Here is a 23,779-nt window from a genome sequence, read left to right on the forward strand (position 1 = left end):
ACCTGATGAACACATTTCACTCATTGCGTAATGGTATTTGAGAAATGTGGCAACGTCCAAGAATAACATCCCTCTGCCCAGATATGACATCACGTGTCACTGGAACCGAGACGGTCAAAGTGGGAACTGGGCACCTATGAAACTGTCAGACATTTGGCAAAACCACTGGTTTGGCATCGGATGTTACATGTTTACAGTAGCACCTTGCCATCTATTCCAGTACGGAGAGCAGCAATAATGCATTAGTGATATTAACGGGCACATTACCACTGCTTCCTGTCACGGATTGATTTATTGTCATGTTTTTCGCTCTCACCTTTCCAATGGTGTATTACTGACCTTCCTATCAAGACTGATTTGTGATCCTCCCAAAAGGCTGATTTTACCATTCTCTTGAATACCAAACATAGTATAGCTTACCCGGCGGGATATTTGGATAGATCATGTCCCTTGGCATCTTTACTGGTCTGTCAACAATACATATCCTGTATATATGGATGGGTGAATTTAATCGTGCCCAGACCACAATGACTTGAAAATGGAAACAGGTTTGCCCGTATTTACTACTGAGATCCTCTCTGTAATGTGTAAATATTCCAATCTGACCGTAATTGATCTTAGTGATATGTTTCCATTTTAAGCTGATGTTAATGATCTCAAGCTTAAAAATGTTAACTTCATTTGGTAACTTAGATGTTGAATATCATCACTTGTCCCATGGATGGCTAGACCGTTCCGTTTAGATGGGATGATGGGATCGGATGGAAGTATAACTTTCTCTGGTGCAGTCCCTGTGCGGTTATTGCTGTTACTACCACTACCTACTACAACTGCTGCTGCTGTCAATACTACTACTACTGCTACTACTACTACTACTACTACTACCACCACCACCACTACTACTACTACAGCTAGAACTACTACTACCGCGACGTTAATGTAGGTAATAAACGTATCACCATAGCAACGAATTGTACTGGCGTACAATGTATTGATTTCGTGAGTCTACCAAAACACGCATGCATAAGCTTTCTTCATGGTTCAGGGAACAGTACGTTGAATTTAGCATAGCGACACCGGACTAGGTACAGATGTGCAGTACATATACATTTCATCACATCGCTCTCTTTGTTCCCTCTCTCCCTTGCTCTCTCCACTTGTTTCTCTGTTTCTCCCTCGTACTCTCATCCTCTGTCCCTCTCTCTACCTTCTGATCCTATCTCTTCCACTTTCACTGTAACTCCCCACTGCCTCTCTCTCTTCCTTACTTTGACTCTCGCCCCATCTCTTTCTCTCTCACTAAACACAATGTTGTATTTCTAAAGGTCGTAGGGATGATGCAAAAATGTCAAAGCCATCATTTTAAATACAACAATAGAAGTCTGTCCTTACTTTGATGACAAAGTGATCTGAACTTTAACCCTGTTCAGAACACAACCTGAACACCTGAACACAACCTCATACTGCTACTAAACACGTCCATCATATCACTGCCTTGACGTGCCTGTCAATACATCCCATGTGTCGCCCTGCCACGGATTGATTTCATTCTTCCTCAGAACAACAGCCTACATGAGCACTTTACTCGGTTTATTGTTGTAATACCCATTAACTGTAAATTACAGGAATGAACTTGGATTGATTTACCCTTCCACACATGGATGTTTTGCCACTTTATGACATAACACTAACCGACTAGTTTCAGAGTGAACGCTACCTCAGCCTCACGAATATACGTATTTTCTAAAGCTGCATGTTTTGACATCCCGACGACAATGCATGAAAAGGACAGTCTGAAGCAATCCAGTGGTTTGGGGCGATTTAGTTAAAAATAAAGAACATCACATTCTTCCGGGTACCCATTCAATGATGAATAAATGCAAAAATGCGGACACGTCATTGGCACATAGTTCAAGTCACTATACTCAATAACGTGAATTAATACATGAAACCACTTATACACAGGGGTGGTTATTGCAGAGAACTTTCTTATTGCGATATAAGATATTTCAATATGTTTTGCAGCATACTGAAAGAGCTATTTGTAACAAAACAAACTACTCACAATTGAGTTAATGCTTTATTTACATAGCAGAAACACAAGAAAATCCCAATGCGTGACTAATCTTTAACATAAAAAATAAATCATGGCAAAATAAAAAGTAAATTCTTTCAACTCAAAATACTAAAACCTTTGCTACAGTATTGACGGGCACACTATTAAATTTTTCGTTTCGGGGGTTGGAATTTTACCAAAAAACTCATAATTTCCGACGTGAAGAACAGAAATATCCGTAGATTTGTACGAATGCATGTCAAAATACCAGTTTTTTGACCAGCATATTGCAGTACGTATCGTTTTAATGTCTGAACTGGTAAACACCGGTAAACCGGCTGTATTGCACGTCCTGTAAATGTTTTCTTAGCTCTCAACCTCTCATATTTCTCTCGCAGTGACGCCAACCTTGCGATCTTCCTTCTGCCAGCACACCTCTGCATCTGAACAACCCTAAAATTTCGCAATGCTTTCACAACCCTACGGACTGTTCTCTGACCATCCCTGTCTTCAGTAGCTCCTCTACTGCCTTACCCAGCCTCTGTTCAACATTTTCGGTTCTGTGCTACTTCTCTGTGAAACAATTAGACATATCAGTTGAATCAGCATGGTACGCAGGGCAGGTCGATGCCCGTGTGTATAAGCGTCGTGAAAGAAAGTAATTCATCAGGGATGCCGACGATATAGGATACTGACCCTTGGCGATAAGGGCACGACTTGGGGATGAATTTACAGTCAACGAGTTTACATGCGAAGGCTTATGTTTAGATGCTTTAAATTGAAGTTGATTAATCTGGAAAAGTGAATTAATTATTTTAATGATACTTCACTTCCTATCGGGACGACGGGACCAGCCCTTTGGTTAAATGGATAGCTCGTCACGGCGAAGTTCGATTTCCATTTGGGTACAGTGTGTGAAGTCCATTCCTGGTGTCCCCTTGAAACACCTGTGTACAGTGAACCACGTTAACCGGGACCTTCTTTTTTCTACAACCTTCGCATTGTTGTCAATGTCTATTTCAAACTTTCTTATATATATTTTAGCAAGCAGTTATTAATTGATGAAAGCCATCCAAACGTTGGATGCGTCCTTAGTTTCCCTGCATCAACCAAGTCAACGAGCTTGACCACACGATCCCGTTAATCGTCCCTTACGACAAGCATGGGTTGCTGAAGCCACATTCTAACCCGGATCCAACAGCAGTGATTATGGGCTGCTGGGACAGTCTCCGTCATCATTTTGTGAAAGATGAAAGTAGCTGTAAAATATTGTGTTAGTAAATTTGGATGACAGTATGGACGATAGATTTGTGAAGGAAGATCATCTGTAACCCCGTTCCTCATGTAAGCTGCAACTTCAATCACACAAAATGTCTTCCTACCCTACTGAACCAACAACAACGTCCCTGTTTGACATCGCGACACTTGCTCTCGCAAAAGGCTTGATGCTTATTACTTTCTTCCCTAAGGCAAAGATGGAAGCAAATTGGACCTCCACATATCCGTGATCCAGATCTTTCTGTCATTCCATACCAAGTCTCAAATTCAGACAGGGAAGATTGTATATCTGTCAGACAGCCTCTGTCAATGCATGTATGTGTCCGTTTACTGCCGTCAGTATGGTTGACCCAAATGACCAAATGTTTGGTTAGGTGCGTATTACATGAATCTTACAGAAATTATGCTTAATACATGCTAGCAATTTTAAAATCATTCATCCAGACTGTACTCAGTATGAGACTACCCGGATTATCATAATGCCGTATTAAGGTGTTCTTTAAGCGCATGGTGATGGGGTAGCTCGTGTTTATAATGTTCGCTGGTCACGCCGAAAACTGGGTTCAGTAAAATATGTGAATCCTGTTTCAGTGTCCCCCGCCCAGGTAGTGCTGAAATGTTGCTAAAGATGGCAGAAATTCCAACTCACACTTTAAACTGATAGGTGCGAGATTCTTTGAGTGATTGAGTTGAGTAACTTTGAAGAGTAATCCAATTACAGCACTACATGTTGTGTATTCGGACGACAGAACATATGAGAGTCTCAGAAACCAACGATCTACAAGCATGTAATGGTACTGACAATTCTAACACAAAAGTCGGGGAACATCGGGCATCGTATCCAAGATCACACGTTAGGTTCTTAACATGGGACGGTACAATGCATGGCGAACTGGGGTGCCCCTACAGTGTTGTATGTTTGCATGAAATGACATATTTCCTGCTACAAACAGTATAGTATATTACAATGGATGGTAAAGCGTTGGATAGTATATGACAATGGATAGTAAAGCGTTAGACAGAATATTACAATGGATGGTAATGCGATAGACAGAATATTACAATGGATGGTAAAGCGTTAGATAGTATATTACAAGGGGTGGTAAAGCATTGGATAGTATATTACAATGGATGGTAAAGCGTTACACAGTATATTACAATGGATGGTAAAGCGTTACACAGTATATTACAATGGGTGGTAAAGCGTTACACAGTATATCACAATGGATGGTAAAGCGTTACACAGTATATTACAATGCATGGTAAAGGGTTATACAGTATATTACAATGGATGGTAAAGCGTTACACAGTATATTACAATGGATGGTAAAGGGTTAGATGGTTGGGCAATGTTACTGATGTCCATATCGATGGAGATATCACTTAGATTATATCACATAGCATTACCTCTAAGATATGTTTGGTTCCATTTCCAAATATGCTGTAATGTTACGGCAGTGTCTGTGACGGTAAGGTTAGATTCAGCATGGGTTCCAAATGAAACATTTGTCGGTTTGAGAACAGTTGTACGTAGTTGGGGAGTGCAAAGCCCCATAGATGGATTGTAACCTACACTACTCCCCAAAATTTCATTCCCGTTGCATGTGTTCAGAACGCGTGTAATAAGTATGTGACGTGGGCGTGACGCACACGCGTGTAACATGGGACCATTCTTCATTTGAATTTGACGAAAAACGTTACGTTCGCATACTGTAGGACTGTTTTGTGCCAGCTGAAGTTGATCACACTTTGTCTCAGTTCCACCCGTCTCTTGGGCAACAATGCTATACGTGTGTTGTCTAGCCTTTGGAAGAGCACGCCTTTTCTCGGGCTCTTATGTCGTCATATCAAAAACCGGAATACATACTATTCTTCTCGTAACTACATAACCAACGGTAGCATTTTCTCAATGTTTTCAAGGAGGATATTTTTAACGGACAAGTCGTATGCCTTCCTAGCTATAGGAAGTGGTGATGCCAAATATTGTCACCGTCTGTGAAAACGGTTTCATCCATTGTTACTCGTACATATCGTTGAGAAAAAGAATGATGTCAGTTTTCGACACAGCTAGATCTCAGAGTGTCCGGTGCTGTTCTGGTCAGGGTCAGAAGATTTGGAGCTCTGCGGGCTGACATTTTTATCAGGCTACACCATAGGAAAATGTATAATGAAACAAACTAACAGTATATCGCTTAGTGTTTCGTCGGTCTGTCACGCCTTGCCAACTTCAGCCGTCCCAACGTTGATATTAGACTTGTCATGCTGTAATGATATGCTCCTAATGGTCTTCTAGGCTAGTCCATTTTCCGCATGCACCTGCCTCAATACCTGTTACACCGAAACGTTTTGGTCAGTTAGGTCAACCCAATATTATCTACCTTCCATACTCATTGTACTCAACGACAGATCAAACTCGCCGAATACGATTATTCTTGTGATCGTATCCTATCTGTTTATGGAGGTGACCATCATATAAGTCACTGGATTTGCTACCCATGCAACGCTTAAATATCGATGCCCCCCTCCCAATGCGGGCGTTAGAAGTGGCATGTTGTAATCACATCTTTCTTGATGACCTTTTATCCTACCCTCGGCAAGTACACGTTTTCCTCAAGACCTAAGTGGAAACATGTTGCTCAGTTGGCTCAACATTATGTTATCTCCATGACAACAATGACCCATTATTCACAGGAACTTAGACTGGATCCGACTCGCTGAATATGCAGATGCAATGCATGTCATCGTATCTTATTTCTTTATCCAGATGTTACGTAAATCACTGGATTGTGTGGTGCAGATTCCTTTTTTTTACAGAGCGCCGTCATACATATGGGATATTGCTGAGTGCGGCGTTGAAAAACAAACACAACAAAAGGTTCCAGTATTACGCAATTCCTTCTGTGTAGGACTCAGAACGTATCAATCAAACTCCCTATGAATATGTATACCAACATAATGGTTCTTGCTTCAGCACAAGTTCAAGAATGAGTAGGCGACGGAGAGAATGTCACCTGTGTTATTGGATCACAATACACATGTCAATATTTATGACATTTCATCACATAACTGCTAAGTAAATCTATGCACATGAGACGGAATATATTGTAAGGGTATATCGGCTATTTACAGGATGAGAGCTGGCTTCTTCTAGGCCTCGCCTGCACCCATGCTGAATGAGCAATATTTACCGTCACTTGTACATCCATAATAGGAATGATGGTATTCACCCTCATATAGGTAAAATGGAAGCGATTCAACTCGAGCAAGTGAGTATAGTTTTACGGCACCGTTAGCAGTATTCCTTCAAAACAGTGGATGGTGCTGTCTGCAGAGGGAACATCACTGTGGAGCAGGTGTATCATGCAGTAGTGAGCGAGTAAGGGGGTGAGCATTGTTTTACGCCGCTTTTAGCAATATTCCAGCAACATCAAGGCGGGGGGCGCCAGCAATTGCCATCAGTCACCTTAAATATACACCTGGAAATTAATCAAGCAACACCCCAATTTTTTCTATTGGAGCAACTTTGAAGTGTTCTGACAATCAAAATATGCCGGGTTGATATAGTTTGACACTTTTTTATTCAACAGACGATCTCTGACAAACAACTTAAAGGGAAAAAGTATCAAGACTTTGCTTTATTGCAACGAAATCCAAATTCTTAAAACTGTCTTAAATTCATGAAAAAATGGACACAATTTACTATTCATCCACAGACGTTGTTGTCAGGTGTATTAACACAAATGTCACATGGAAAGAAAGAACAGTCATCTGAGAGTCTGCACACCGACTTTCATCAATATCTAGTGTGTCCTCCCTGCGCACGCACCACCGATTCCAGACGCCTCCTCATTCCTTGGATGAGTCTCCGGATCTGATTCTGGGGGATCCTGTTCCACTCCTCATGCAGGGCAGCCGTCAATTCGTTGAGATTATGGACTGGTGGGTCTCTCTGCCTCACACGACGGCCAATAAAGTCCCACAAATGTTCAATGGGGTTGAGGTCAGGGCTCATGGCAGGCCATGGAATTCTGTCAATTGCATTTTGCCGCAAAAAATCATTTACAGCATGCGCCCTGTGAGGTCTAGCATTGTCGTCCATAAATATGGGTCTCGTTGCCAGAGGATGGTTCTCAAAATGAGGTACCACAGCCCTGTCAAGAACCTCCTGTTGGTAACGAACACCGTTAAGGTTGCCACGGATGGTAATGATATCCAACTTGCAGTTCATGGAAATGCACCCCCATACCATGACGGAACCTCCCCCAAAGGCCACAGTCTCCTGGATGTTCCGTGGAGCCATTGCTGTGTTCCTCTGCCTCCAGACCCGAGTACGACCGTCCACCATGTGCAGCAAGAACCGGCTCTCATCTGAGAAATGGACCTTCCTCCAAGAGGCAATGTTCCAGTGCAAACGGTCATTACACCAGGCCAGTCGGGCTGCCTTATGGGCTGGAGACAGTCTGGGTCGCTTGATTGGCCTCCTTGCCCGGTATCCTGCAGCTTTCAGACGATTCCGAACAGTCCTGTTCGAGATGGGTCTCCCTGGAAGCCACTCCTGTCTCAACCGAGAGCTCGAGTCGAAGGACCTGCGCCGTACAAGTCTCAGTAAAGCTCTGTCCTCCCGGACTGTGGTCTTCCTGGGTCTTCCTGGTCTAGGCAGGTCTTTAACTTCATTAGTGGCCCGGTATTTTTTCAAAAGTTTTGAAATTATGGAATGATGTCGTCCGATTTGAGTCCCGATTTGTCTTAGAGACATACCAGCATTCCTCATGCCGATTATTTGCCAACGAGTGGCCTCTGATAATTTCCTACGTGCCATGACATTGAAATGAATGAAAAACCGAATGCAATCGACAACCTGCGCTTGTAAACACCCCAGGGAAAAAGTGCATTTTTCGAAAGTTGAGGTTAAAGCAATGCACGTGCGCTGTGCAAGCTTCACGCGCGTCATATCAACCCATGAAAAGCTCATGCTGTATGTCAATACATCAAAATTGAATAATCAATCATCAAAATTACTTCGTTAAACTTTGTTAAGTTTTTATGTGTCTTTGAATTTGGTGTTGCTTAATTAATTTCCATATGTATATGTGGAGAATCGAACCCGGGCCTCTGGCGTGACGAACCAATGCTTTAACCATTGAGCTACCACACCGCCCCCATTACATCTAGATGCATGTACCATGCCGCAGTGTGATATGGATACGACACATAGAGAATGTGTACATTGTCGCGCCAGCCAGTTCTTGTTCAATCCATCGAGTGCCAGGCAGCGTAGGCGATGATTTACAGAACAATAAAGCGGTGTCCGTGATCTTTAAATAGTTTTAATTATCAAGAAAAACCTTAGAAACATTCGGGATACCAATCATGGGTTACTGACATGGGCACAACCGGTACCGGAATCAAGACCGGGTCTAGATTGCTAGGGCGAATTGCAACACCTTAGACGTTGAATGAGTCCAGTTTACGCCGCTTTTGGCAATAAATCAGACAAATAAAGGCATTGGACACCAGAAACGGACTTCACACATGGCGTCCATGTATGGAATCGAACCCAGTGTGACGAGCGAACGCTTTAACCGCCCCTTGGACCACTGAGCCACCCGTGAGACAAAATTAGACGTTACAATATCAGCGTTACGTGCAGACGGTCCAGATCTGCTTCCATAACTAACTTATCCTGTACACTTCAATGCACGGAAACTTCCTAAACCGTACTCATTGGAAGGTGTCTCGACCGGGAGAGTTCCGATTGCACGGAGTATCTCGTTCATGGCCACAGCATCATTAATGCATACTGTCGTACAGGAATGTGATTACAAACGCCCCTGCTCATGCTCTCCGCAGCTTGTAAATGCATATAGGATATCAGATTACATATAGGATCTCAGATTACATATAGGATCTCAGATTACATATAGGATCTCAGATTACATATAGAATATCAGATTACATATGTTATCTCAGATTACATATAGGATCTCAGATTACATATAGAATATCAGATTACATATGTTATCTCAGATTACATATAGGATCTCAGATTACATATAGAATATCAGATTACATATGTTATCTCAGATTACATATAGGATCTCAGATTACATATAGAATATCAGATTACATATGTTATCTCAGATTACATATAGGATCTCAGATTACATATAGAATATCAGATTACATATGTTATCTCAGATTACATATAGGATCTCAGATTACATATAGAATATCAGATTACATATGTTATCTCGGATTACATATAGGATCTCAGATTACAAATGATGAATACATATATACGTTTAGCAAATGAATCAATACTGATATCCTTGGAATGTGTAGTCTGTCAAGTGTACAATTCATTGTTTATTCAAGAGATATTCATCGTCTGTGCACTTGCAATCCCCAAATTCATATCAGGCAAGACAGTTTGTATTTTGTGATCAGCTTTTCGATGAGGTGTTTGAGGTGGTCGGAGATAGAGGTGGAGGGTCTGTGAGGGAAAGTTGTTTAGTGAACTGACGTTAGTTCGTGTATTTTGGATTTGCAGTTTGCAGAGTTTGTTTTAGGGTTTATTTCCCCAATACCGAGGGGGACGGATAGCAGCCTAATGTTCATAGCCATTGTATTCCAGGACCTCCAGTGTGTATCGGTACCAATCGTGTCAAGTCGTTTCTTTCTAGCAATTACTCTAACCAGCTTTAAAACGATATTTAGAGTCTGTAGTAACTGATTGGCATCATTATGTCTAAATTCATTAGCACCTTGTGGAACGTACAGTCTACAGACTGTTGTGCACAAGAATCTCTTCAGAGCAAGAAGGGTCTATGAACGTGTGACAAAATACAGGATTGTTATTTCAAAGATGGAGCTATCGGCGTTATATCCGACGATGATCTGGGTTCTGTTCTCTACATGGACATAATGAAGACCATTTCTAGCGTCTTCTGTCATGATGCCACTGAAATATCACTGAAAGCGACGTAATATCTTATTCTTCCCAAACTGTGACGACTGTATTTTCGTAGACAAAACCACTGAAGGCTATCGATTCATATGTTTGTGGTACTCTATAATCCATCCACTTGAATATTTTACATTATTTAATCCTAAATAAATACAACTTATTATTCTGTTTTCCTCTTTAAACAGGTTTTTCTCTTTCAGTTTGAACGTTAGGGAAGCTGATGGGAAGTTCTCTTCACCACACTGAGAAAAAGTCGATGGGGAGGTCAGGCTGTGTGATTGCTGAGACTGTGCGAGATCTTTGCCCCGGGGTTCAAACACACTTCCAAATTACATTATTTATCTATCACTTGTTATTGGGTTTGACGTCTCGTTCAAGATTAATGCAGTGTGAATGTGACTGGTGGTATTAATTCAGACGTATCACACTTCGAGTGCCAGCCGACTGAGACACCTTTGAATATGGGAGTCCCGCTCAGACACAGTGTCCTCATTCCGGGCAGACCAGCTTCGTTCATTCCAGCGAAGTCGAGGAAAGGGAGGGTGACAACATTTACCTTCTTTCAACTTCCACATGATCGAACCACCAATCTTTCGCTCACCGACCGAACGTGCCATCCCCCACCCACCCCTCCAAAAAGGCTAATACCAACAACAGAAGCTTCTGACGAACAAACTCACTTGCCTAAAATGAGACCACACGTGTCACATGTGCTTTGTTGTGGGGCCGGACTGAAGTCCTAGAAACTCGGGAGTCAACCTGCCAAACACGATCACCCATCCTAGGATTCTACGCTCTCACCTGATAGCGTGACCTGTACGCTCTACACATGACCACACACAACATATACATACACATCACGTCTACCCCATCAAACCCATACATTTGCGTATGATCGTAGCGGATGGTACAGGAAGCAACGGCGGGTGGCTATAGGGACATTAGTAGATGGTGTTAGGGAAGATTGTAAAGGGTTCAAGTGCGAACTGGCGTCGTTGACGCTGCATTTTGTGAATACGGTGAGCCATGCAAAATAAGATTGTGAAGATATTGTAAGGAAGATATCATCACACTATCATCCTCCACTGTGTTTACACGACAGAATAGTACACGAGTTCTCTGCACCGACAGCTACTGACACGCCAGATCATCTGCCATGTAGTACTGCTAAGCCGTACTGGAGGATTCTGCAACAATGGCACCTAAATCAGACCTCCAGTTCAATACAATGACAGCTATTGACATGGTTGCTAGTGAGATTAAGGATGCTCTGTTTCATCAAGGACGTTTCCGGGGTTCCCGCTATCTCAATGAGCGTGAACAAACAGGTCAGCGCCGGGGTCAGTATGTCGCGGACCGACGTCATCAAATCAATACATTGCGATGTAGGTTGCAGCAGTACCAATAGCGGGCGCGATAGTTACAACCAGCGACCGCCATCAGGTGGCGCTGCCAAGTGTTATGCGCTGGCCGCTATTGTGTCAGTTCGACTGGCATCGAGGGACGCGACACATTTGAAATGTGCATCTCGTTTACTGGAACATCTGCTGACATTGTCGCTGTTCGCTCTTTTTATCCACAGGTGGTAATACAATGGGCGTTTAAAAACTACATGGCGTTTGTAATGGACGTGTATATTTGCTGATAGCTATGCTTCATCGGGGCTTGTGACGAGAAATGAACGAACTTGAAAGGGATTTGGTGTAGATCTGAATTGAAAGAATATTAGAGTGTTTTGTTTTGATGTAAAAGCATCTCGTTATTCCGGACGCTGCTAAACCGGAAACTTAGCTTTCTGAACAATTGCCGTTAGGGCTTCAATACCAAAGGAACAACCCGTGAGGACGAAAGGAAAGAAAACGTCCTGGACAGCCTGTAATAAGTGAGATCTGGATTTGTGACTTGGCCCACGGCCTTTTTCTCAAAACTTCTATCATCGGATTGTCTGGAATGTCGCTGAGTGCGGCGTAAAACAACAAATATAGTGTATGAAGTAAACACTGGATTTTTCACTGGGTTGGTCGTCCTTTGGGGTTATGCTATGCATTCAAGTTTCATGTCAATATGACCAGATGCGCTATTACTAAACGTCGGGACGGTGAGGTTGCCTCGTAGTTAAAGTGTCCGCTCGTCACGCTAAAGACCCGGGTTCGTTTCCCTATATGGGACGAATGTATGAAGTCTATTTCTGTTTTCCAACGCGCCGGTGTAAACGCATACTGACCACTTGCATAAAAAATAACTACAGCTATTCCTCTGTGGAAGTTTGGAGAGATTCGAAGAACTCACTCCAAACATATCCCGCTCGCCATCATTATTCCAGCTTCCTGCCTCCCACACCCCAAGCATTTCAAATGGTTAGCCCATCACAACAATCCATCCCCAGGCACCCACGAGTTAGTCAACTCATCTCGGATATTTCTAAAGGGGAATAATCGTTATTCTGACGTGATGCCTCTTGGATATGCACGTGATTAATATGCATCGATTTAAGATAAATTTCATACACTGGCGCTGGCTACTATTAATCGATCAGAATGGATTAAACGATAAAAGACACCTCCGCTGCGGATGTAGGCAGTATGAATATATACATATATTCAATGTGCAACATCCGAGCAAATACCTCAAGCTATCGTGGTTATGCTTTATAGGAGCACCGGTTGGGATTCTTTGGCATGAATCGAGGCCTAAATATTGACCATATGATTTTATGGTTATGTTATCATAAACCGTTATGAACGTCTCTGTCAGGTCAGCGCCGGAATATTGAATCCTTACCGTTGCGACCTATCCGTTGCTATAAGAAAGTGTCATGTCGATAACCTCAAGCCCTGTTGAAACAAGGGGGATCCGAATTGGAATGTGTCCCCCGTGTCGCTAAATCGGAGTGGCCAGGATAGGCGACTTGCTGTTTTGTACTTTCAAAGCCTGGGACATTCTGATGTAGTGTGGTGACGTGTTGGTCTCGGCGTCCGCCATGAGTGGGTGAGTGGGTGGGTGGGGGGTTGAGTGAGTGAATGGTTGAGTGAGTGAGTGGCTGAGTGAGTGAGTGAGTGGTTGAGTGAGTGAGTGGGTGGGCGAGCGAGCGAGCGTGCGATTGACACATTTACCATCACTCTAGCAAATATGAGCGGCAAGAAATAATTTAAGCTCCACATTGTATTCATGTCTGTAATATTCAGCATAGTAATGACAGGGTTCACTGTCAATCATTTCTGGGTCAAAATAAACGCCGAACCACCAGCATGTCACGGACACGTCAAAGCAAATTCCAGTAGGAAAAAAATGCCTCTCTAAGACCTCAGACCCGATGTACAACAAGACGAGTTACGGTCTATCGATTACTGCAGATTGCGACATCTTGTCCACTAAACCCCAACGAGGTCTCAGATTTACAAGATGTTGTGAGTGAAGTGTGCAATAAAAGGCTTCATGCTTTTGATTAGGCAGATGCAGCAATTGTGCATATTGATCAGCAGGTCTTGAATAACATCCTCGCTTCGCAAATGATGTCATTAAAGACTAAAGCTTGACGCGGATGCTCTGGACCCGCGGATGATAAAGGAAGTAACGGCGATGGGGGCGTTATTAGATGATGGCAGGGAGGACAGTGAAGGGATCAAGGAGGAAGTGTAGTCGATGACGCTGCATATTGTGAATACGGTGAACCATGTAAAAAGGATATTGTAAAGAAGATATTGTCACTGCTTCCCAGACCACGGTGCCATTATACAGACACAGGCGTAATACAAACGAAATATTGGTGTATAGGGAGTAAGCAGTAATATTTCTTTTTGTCACACAAAGTCACTCAAATCTGTGAGTGAGTGTGGTCTTAAGCCGCCCTTATGGCCATTCCAGAAATATAACGAGAGGGGCACCGTACACAGGCTTCGCACATTGTAAATGTGTGGGAAACAGAATTTCGGACTGACGACATAAAGCTTTATGGCTTGTCCAGTATCGCTTGCCCACTGTCACAAAACACAAACAATGTATGAAGTGATTACGTTCGATTTCATAAACAAGACCTGACATTAAACTTTTGCAAAAACGATAGTTAATAGTTACATCGATGATAAAAATAACTTCTCAGCTGACACCATCGAAGTCTAACAACTGGTCATGGCATATACAACTAAAGGCAAAACAGTAGGTCATATCTTCACATTCCAGATAGTCCAGCGGAGAGTCAACCGTCCCAACTATCAACAGAAATGTGGAGTGCAGGGAAGACTAACAACTAGTCTCTAAGATGAACATATTTGGCAGAAGAAACATTGACAAAAAATATAATGAACAGGAACCCAGAGCCCAAACCGTGGAAATCTAGATTTGCCACGTATTCTAGACTCCCATGAACGTTCTTGGATATATCTGACAGACGTGGAAAAATACAGTTTTTCGAAGTCAGCGAAATACACATATCACACTTAAGCGATCCATCGGTCGTTGTAACCAAGGTTTGTTATATGCTAGTTAAAATACAGTTTATTCTGTGTGCAGTAAACTCAGTATCCACATGAAACTACGACTATGCCGAACTTTAGTGACTCATAGTTTCAGGTTGTTTCAACCGAGGTATGATTTATGCTAGGTAAGGTAACAGTTTATATGTTGTGAACGAAACGTCACGTACACATCAGACTACGGTAATACCCATCATTTCAGGGAGAGCACAAAGACGGTTACGCATGTCACTTCGTGTAAAACCTTCAGTTTAGTATAACATGGAAACATAGACACGTTAACAAAACTGGAGGTGACTAATTCTTATATTAGTACTATTAATTCCGAGTCCAAGGAAGGGTATACGCCATGGCAAAATTCGACAGGAACATCGACAGGGATAATACCGGGATAAAACTGGTCTCCAGCAACGGTGTGACGCATGCGCCGACTAATGGGATCGGGTGGTCATGCCAGCTTGACACATATCATCGTAGTAAACGCATCACAACTGCATATGTCAATGCTCTTGATGTTGATCACTGGATTGTCTGGTCCAAACTCGATCTGTTACGCCATATAGTGATGGATGCGGAATTAAAAAGCTACCAGTTCCCTGCATAAAAGGCATCAAGGCCATCAAGGCTAACTTAGAGCTATTACCAACGCCAATACGACACAGTGACAGTATCGCTCAGAGGAACTAGGTCACGTTCTTTAGATCGAATTTGAATCAGGACTGCATGAGGGGTAAGTGACGCCCCGACCACGATTTGCTGATGCTTCTTTCAAAATTGATTTGAAATCCCCGGTCACGTTTTGTGGGATATTTTTTTCACTACGGTGGGATCTAAAAATTAATAACTGGACGTGAAAATGGTCGCTGTTATTTTGAGTGATGGAAATACATTCCGACGGCAAACTCTGTTGTCACAAATGATCGCCTGAAAATGTAACATTCTCTGTATTTTATTAGTTAACTGCATCGACTTTTGTTTTGTAAACACAAAATGTGACGTGGTGTACGTGATAAAGAGCAGTATCCTTAAGTGTTGAAATTGTTTAAGTGTTGAAATAGTCTAAGTGTTGAAATAGTCTAAGTATTGAAATAGTCTAAGTGTTGAAATAGTTTAAGTATTTACTGCAGTCTTACTGACTGAAGTACGCGGTTAAATAGGATTTCACACCGTATGATGTGCATATGACCATGGTCAGCTTTTAGTGCCAATTGTATATTACATCGATATCATCATCATCATCATCATCATCATCATCAAGTGTGTGTTTAACGTCCCATGTTGTTCATGTTGTCCGCTAAGTCAGCGAGTTTAACCTATTACGCTAAGCATGGGTTACTGAAGAGCAATTCTAACCTCCACGTTTGTTTACTCAAGACGTCTATGTATACCGTGTACCTGCAGCTCCAGGAATCTGTCATGAGCAAGCTGTTCCTAACGGAACACTGGTATCAGATCACAGAAGCGATCATTATTATAACCGGACTGTATTGTATGGCCCTGAACGTTATTATAGATTCACAGTGCTCGACCTGACGAGGTCCCTCTGTACAGCCAATAAATATTTGTCATTGATAATTAATGTTAAAAATATTTTTGAATTGAATATTCATAAAAGCACTTTTTTCTGAACAAATGTGAAAATGTGTGCCATCTTGACGCACAGATCATTTATAATAAATAGCTGAAAGTACACTGTAGCCATAATTTAATAGCGTCGAAGCAATGCAAGGATGAAAGGATTTCAACAATGTCATATTATCGATCTGCCATGAAAAACCTATATTATTTAAAAACTTACTTGAAAATGCTTAACAGTATTCAACGCTCTACTATTGTCTGACTCAATCCATTGTGGATTGCCACAATCCATACCGACACGTCCTGGAACATTTTGTTTTCATTCAAAAGAAGAAGGGCACTTCGTGCTGAACATTTTAATTTGTAATTCTTTTTACCACCGTAGTAATTAATGATGAGACTGGGTGAGTTTCGTTTTACGCCGCACTGTTTTTGCAGAATACTAACTGAATTAGTACAGTAGTCTCTATTTGGAGAATACTGGCTATATTAGTATAGTGCACTGTATTTGGCATATCGATAGCATGTGACTCGTCAGTGTCTAAAATGGGGTAGCCTTGTGGTACTGAGTGAGTGAGTTTAGTTTTACGCCGTACTCAGCAATACTCCAGCTATTTGGCGGCGGTCTGTAAATAATCGAGTCTGGACTGTCTGGTCCAGAGATCGATAGCATGAGCATCGATCTACGCATTTGGGAACCGATGAAATGTGTTAACTAAGTCAGCGAGCCTGACCACCTGATCCCCTTAGTCGCCTCTTACGACAAGCATGGGTTAATGAAGATCTTTTCCGGATCTTCTAGGATATAATGATGATAGATTACCGGGAATAATGAACGATCACGTTTACAAACAACGGCCATCCCAAACTTGTCCGGTTCAAACCGTTCAGTTTACCAGCTGGATTGTTCTTAACAGAATACGTGTGAACGTAATATAGATACGGAGCAATGTACATTTGTATGTAAGCAGACATGACCCGTAATAACAACATAAGTGACACATTTTCATACATTCGGTGTTCACATTAAGCAAGTTTCCAGGTACACGTATATATTGATTTCCACACAAACAGAGCGAGACAACCATTTCCATGACAACAGGGCAACCGGTAGATCCTTTTGTCCCACTCATACCACAGTTTAAATGTGTTTTCATACATCCAGGATCCAGATTGACCAAGTTTCGCTGTACACGTATATATTCTCATGGAAACGAGTAAGGAAACACATTAAAATACAAGTTTTCCTTTATTTATATCCAGAATTTCACTCACAATACAAACCTTGTGAAGAAACATGAAAAGGAATAAAGGAACGCTTGCACTTTCATTTTAATTTTAGAGCGAGGAAACCATGTCCATGACGACAGGGAATCTCTCAGATTCCGTTGTCCGATTCGGACGACAGTATCGGTATGTGTTTACGGAATACCATCAAATACTGATAATATCTGATGTTCCAGAAAACATGAGTGTATCCGCCCATTGGTGGCACCTGCTTAGCAATTCTTAATATGCTAACGTTATAAAGTAAGCACTGAGAATGAATGCATCATTAATTATTAATCCACCACGTGTAGGTTTCATGGAAATGTAGGATCATCTGGCGTCACATCGTTTTCAATATGCTCCAGAATCGGCTGTAAACAAGCAGTTGTCATATCAAATATTGCTGATTGCATTAAAAAACAAAATACAAAAGCAAGCGATATTGCTTTTGAGGCAAAGATTTGAAACTGCTAACTCAGGGGTATGTTCTATATAATCGTACTGACCACAGGCTGTCCCATCAGTCTGGTGTATGTACATTAGCGGTAGACAATGTCAGTCCTTAGAGTGACATCCCTGATAACAGCCCTATTGGGTGTCCTAAATACAATCCACAATTTCAGTATGGCCATCAATAAAACAAGCAATTCTGGCTACCAGAGCATGCTCTGTTTCCAAGCCCAACAATTCAGCCCAGGCACGTTTTGCCATCCATGACAGAGCACGTCCATCTCACCGTGTTGATTGTCGATAGAGACATTCGTTGAAAGCAGGTCGGAAATTTCATTTGCATATAGAACACATCGATTTTCTATATTTACGTTTAACCCGCCCCTCAACTGTTGTTTCCCGTGAGCGTAGTCTAAGGTGATTACTGAACCCGTGCAATGAAGAAATCAACTTTGTGGTAATTAGCACATCTTTACGCTTATTAAATTCACATCATCTCCTTAAGATGACAAACGCAATTTCTGCCATCTTAACCGCAACTAATACAGAACCTGTCACAGCCTTACTAATAGCCCTAACGCAAAGGTCAAGGTCACAACAATAAACCAATCACGAAGTGGGTCGCAATGTGTGTCCCCTAATAATCTTTGTTGTAGTGATGGACATTTGACATAACGTCGGACCAAGAGGGGTCGGTATTACCACAATCATAGATCAATTTCTGTTGTTAAATCACCACGTCATTTGAGATTTGTTTACGTTGATACCTTCCTACATCTGTTGATCTTTGAATGCTAGCAAGCTGACATTACTTCCCACGCACAACTATTTAAAGACTGTTGCTATGACATTTTCTGTTGCACAGCGTAAGAGCTTAGAAATACCCTGACATGAATCCAGCTTCAATGATAGAAAATAAAAACAAACGTCAACATTAATAGCGCTTGCGCATCATGTTCCAAATCAATGACTCTGGTTTCAGTGTCAAGAATGTCCGTCTCTTACCTTCTCTGACGCATGTCACTGCTCCTGCGAACAGAATAAACACAAACACATTCCTCTCCATCGTGGCAGCCAGCACAGTTTCAACCACGGTACACCCTGTTCATTACATACAGAAATATATCCCCGGTTCCAAGCTAGGAATGATCCAACGAGCTCAATGCACTGTTTCAACCACCCTCTCTGCGTTGAGTCAATACCGAACTGTGTGCGGAGCTTGGTTGCAGACTACCAGCATCCCGATACACGCATATCGATCGGAGTACAATGAAGACTGTGGTGCCTGGAGCACTGAACGGTATAGATCTAATTCCGTACCATGTTGGCGGAGAGGGACGACTGCCGGACGGAGGGGAAGAATCCAGCGCGTGTTGTGCCACGGGGGATGTTAAGAGCAACTTCAGGTTTCAGCTAAGACGGTGGAGATTCTACTTCGCCCCCTAGCGGAAAGACAACCACCAGCTGGATTTGACAGCCCCCCTTACACCTCACACGTATTTGTGGAATTTGTAAATTTTACTGTTACAATATTAACTTTTGTTGAATTGAAATGAAGTGCATCCATATTTGTCGATAACTATTATCGACGCAAGCAAAAAATGGTTATTAGTTAACAATTATTAGCTACAAATTGGAATTTAGTTTTACGCTGCCTTTTTCAAATGTTCCGGTAATATTACAGGGGTAGACCCACGTAATTGGATTCACACGTGTGGGGAATCGAACCCGGTTTTTCGGGGCGTTTAAAGTGAACAAAATCGAATTCAAAAATTTATTCTAACAGTTCTGTACATCATTCAACTTGTCTGACATACCAACGATACATGCTAATGGCCCGTTACTTTCACTTTACATGCTAAATCAACTACACTTCTTGCAATATTCCCTCTCAATGGGTGTCCTTTCTTAAGTTAGAATACATGCATGTATATCAATATAAGCAAGAACGGGTGAATTCCTTTCATGATGAACTGGTTCATCAAATTGGCAAAGTGATGTATTTCATTATCGTTGTAATTTCAGTGCCTGATTTCAGAAATGTACGTTTTGGTTTATTTCTTAGGGGTTTTTAGAAGACTTTTTGCGGTACGTTTGTAAATTAGTTACAATGAGTTCACTCCACCTTTCAGGTGTGTACTTTCATTTGTCTGGCCGAGTATTTGGCCGGTGAAAGTGAGTGAGGGGTATCGCTAAAGCAGTTTTACAACACTATTACGACAGAGACACATGAAATGGGCTCCATACATATGTACCCATGTGGGGAATGGAACCGGAATTCGGCGTGACGGGCGAACACTTTTAGTGACTGGGCTGCCCCACTGAACCTTTGTGACACATAACCTGCTCAGTCAAAATGAACATAAATCAATATAGACTTTAAAATATAGATTTTAAATCATGGTATGAGACAAGCCAGCTAAATGAAAGAAAACTACACTGAATGAGGTTGAAGCTGTGCAGTGTTCCGGCAATTTTACGGATGGGGACGCCAGAAAGAGGCTACACACATTATACCCATATGCAGTTGTAAGAACGTGTCTGAGTATGGAAAGAAAAACACTCTTAGCATTTACATGAACTTAATGTTTGTAACGTGAAATGAGTTAGATTTGAGAATCAATAGGTTTGTACTGTGTGCATAGAATTATCTTCGCGTTCTACGTGTGCATTGCGATCTTGATCATTAGTGAAGATTGAGAATGGAAGTTTCTTGAGGGCCGGTGTTGCCAACTTCTCTGCGAATGAAATTCTTGGTTACTCTTTGTCTTTCTGTTTGGAAATCGCATTGTAACTGTTCCTTGAAAGATTGTTCCATAAATTTGGATCATAAAAAGTATGTAAGACTAATCACAACATATGTGATATCTGATGATCAACATGTGTTTTCAACTGCCGATACTGGTTATGTCCATAGGGTCCCCGCTTTTGTCCTCCCTACTTTCGTGCTAAACGTTTATTAAATGACTATTGAAACTCGAGTGAACACCCCAAACCCACCCATTTCTCAAAAAGCTGTATCCAAGCGTGAAGTCCATAACGTGTTAAATGAGTAAGTGAGTCTAGTTTTACGCCGCACTCAGCAATATTCTAGCTATATGGCGGAGGTCTGTAATAATCGAGTCTGGACCACACAATCCAGTGATCAACCTGACAACCTGAGCATCGATCTGGAACATCAACTGGGAACCGATGACATATGTCAACCAAGTCAGCGAGCCTGACCACCCAATCCCGTTAGTCGCCTCTTACGACAAGCATAGTCGCCTTTTATGGAAGCATGGGCTGCTGAAGGCCTATTCTGCCCGGGGACATTCACGGGCGCCTTTACATGTTAAGACTACCAGAGGTAACACGTTATTAGTGTTTTGTTGTTTGAACAATACACTCAAAAGGTATATACAAATAAAGGATCATACGTGGAATACATCAGAGTTTTACAACCTAGTAAGGGTTACGTACATGTCAGCGCAGCACGAACACAAATTTCAAGTGAAAACATGTACATACTAGTAGCTGTTTAAATCCACTTAACACAAACATGGATGTTTCTCTGGTGCCAGAATCGAGGTTTCCTCGTCAGTGTTCATCTTATGGCATTGCAAATCAAAAGCATGGTCAAGGCAGAATGACCACCGAATGGTGTGTTTCTACAGTGGTCTTGAAAGTAAAGTCACAATGGTAGTGGGACAGCCAGGAGTTAAATCGTCGTCACACCGGACACCCGGGCTCGATTCCCGATGAAGCCCATTTCTGGTGTCCCCCACCATGATATTGCTGGAATATTGCAAAATGCGGCGTAAAACTAAACTCACTCACAATTTGTATACGCACTCTTGTATATACAAACTCCCAGTCTGTGACTGTTCACATGGGACATACAATGACTGAGAGAATATTTTGACAGGCACGTCAAAATAATGTCTAACTAATTGACCAGTTCCTCAATACGCCAACGTTTCAGTATAAAACATCCACGCCAGACGTCTATCAGCCGCCGAAACAGATTCCAGTAGGCCAAACAATGACCTTTAGGGATGTAGGGTTACAGATGCTGGACACTTAACCATCTTGTCATTATTACAAACCAATTACTGTGTCAATAATGATGGAATGTGCAATAAGTGTGGAAAGATGCCTGTCATTTTGGTTTCGTTGCTAATTTTGCTATGTTAAAACTTTCAGCCTTGACAGTGATAATAGCAATATTCCGATGGGCAACATCACAGGTGGGGACACCAGATGTGGGTTTCACACATTGTACTCATAAGAAGAATCGAACCTGGGTCTTCGGCGTGACGAGCGAACACTTTAATCACTCGGCTACCAGACCGTCCCGCAAGCTATATATGGGATATGAGCATGCTAACTCTGCCTTGCGTAGAAGATGAAAATAAGGTACCATGCATAATAAAAGCGCATATCCATGGGATCCACCTTGTGCACAATATAGTCCGTTTGGCAAAAAAGCGGACCGATGGATCGCAATGTAACTCGAAAAATAATAGGCATAACATAAAGCTGATCATAATCAAAACATGACACCAATTCTATAAGCTTTATGCAGAATTTGTGTCCTAATAATGAATTGTTTAACAAACTATCATTAAAATATTGACACATTTCACTGTTTTTTGCAAGGGATGAGTGCAGAGAAAGGCACAGCCAGGTGTTCGAGAAGCACGAGCACAAGTGCCGAGAATGTTATTTATTCATTAACCTGTGCTGTACTGTCGCTATCTTTTCTAGCATACCTGGCTGTCCCTTTCTCTGCACTCCTCCCTCGTAACAAAGAGCGAACTGTGTCAGTATTTAATGACAGTTTGTTGAACAACTTTTTTTATTTTAAGGAAAAATGTTCTGCAAATACCTCACAGAGTTGGTATGATGTTCTGATTATGATCAGCGTTTCGCTAGGTATGTTACGTTTATAAGTTTTCGAGCTACACGGCAATTCATCGGTCCCGCTTATGAGTCATATGGACTATAGTATTTGGTTATGTATCCGCAGAGATCGCGTTTGAATTCTTGTTGTTCTGCGTGTGCGTGTGTATTTGCGCACTTTCAGTCTGAACACTGACTGTCTATACTGACTGATGCTGCTGTCAAACCGTCTTCATAAGGCTTGAAAACTTTAACCTGACGCGCAACAACAAATTAGATGTGCGAGCTCATTGATTGGGGCTATTGCAATTTCCTTAATATGTTTCCCCATCACAAGTGAACATCCGGGTTATAATTGGTTTTCAGCAACACTTGCTTGTCGTAACAAACGGCTAACGGGATCGGGTGGTCAGGTTCGCTGCCGTAAGTGACATGTCATCATATCTCAGCTGATTAGATCGACACACGTGTTGTTGACCACTGGATTGTCCGGTCCAGCTCTCTACAGACCGCCGCAATATAGCGAGAATATTTCAGGGTGCAGTGTAACACTAAACTCACACACACACCAAAGCTCACTGTGAAAATGTCAGTAAGAATCTGTCTTTGTCAATACATGCCTCTAATCGATGCTCATGATGTCAATCACTATATTTTCAGGACCAAAAGCGTGCGTTTGTATATGGATGGATAACTATATTCAGATATATTCTCTAATGCAAGTGATGCATGCCCTTCAGTTCAAGCACAGCCTTAACTACCGGAGGGCAAAATAAGGTAACGGATTTGATCGTAGCACCGCAAACATAATAGTCGTCGAAACAA

At 41.9% G+C, this 23,779-nt stretch overlaps 1 protein-coding gene across 1 annotated transcript in view; it reads right to left on the reverse strand.

Moving 5' to 3' along the window:
* Window positions 1-19,320, reverse strand: part of LOC137288242 (ephrin type-B receptor 1-A-like) — a 30,512-nt gene extending 11,192 nt beyond the window's left edge. The window contains exon 1 of the mRNA XM_067820703.1: window positions 19,076-19,320. Within this exon, the coding sequence (XP_067676804.1) occupies window positions 19,076-19,136 (61 nt within the window). The 5' untranslated portion in view covers window positions 19,137-19,320. The remainder of the gene's footprint in view (window positions 1-19,075) is intronic.
* Window positions 19,321-23,779: the final 4,459 nt, after the last annotated feature.

The sequence above is a fragment of the Haliotis asinina genome, chromosome 1 (genome assembly GCF_037392515.1).
Source record: "Haliotis asinina isolate JCU_RB_2024 chromosome 1, JCU_Hal_asi_v2, whole genome shotgun sequence".
Taxonomy (NCBI): Eukaryota; Metazoa; Mollusca; class Gastropoda; order Lepetellida; family Haliotidae; genus Haliotis; species Haliotis asinina.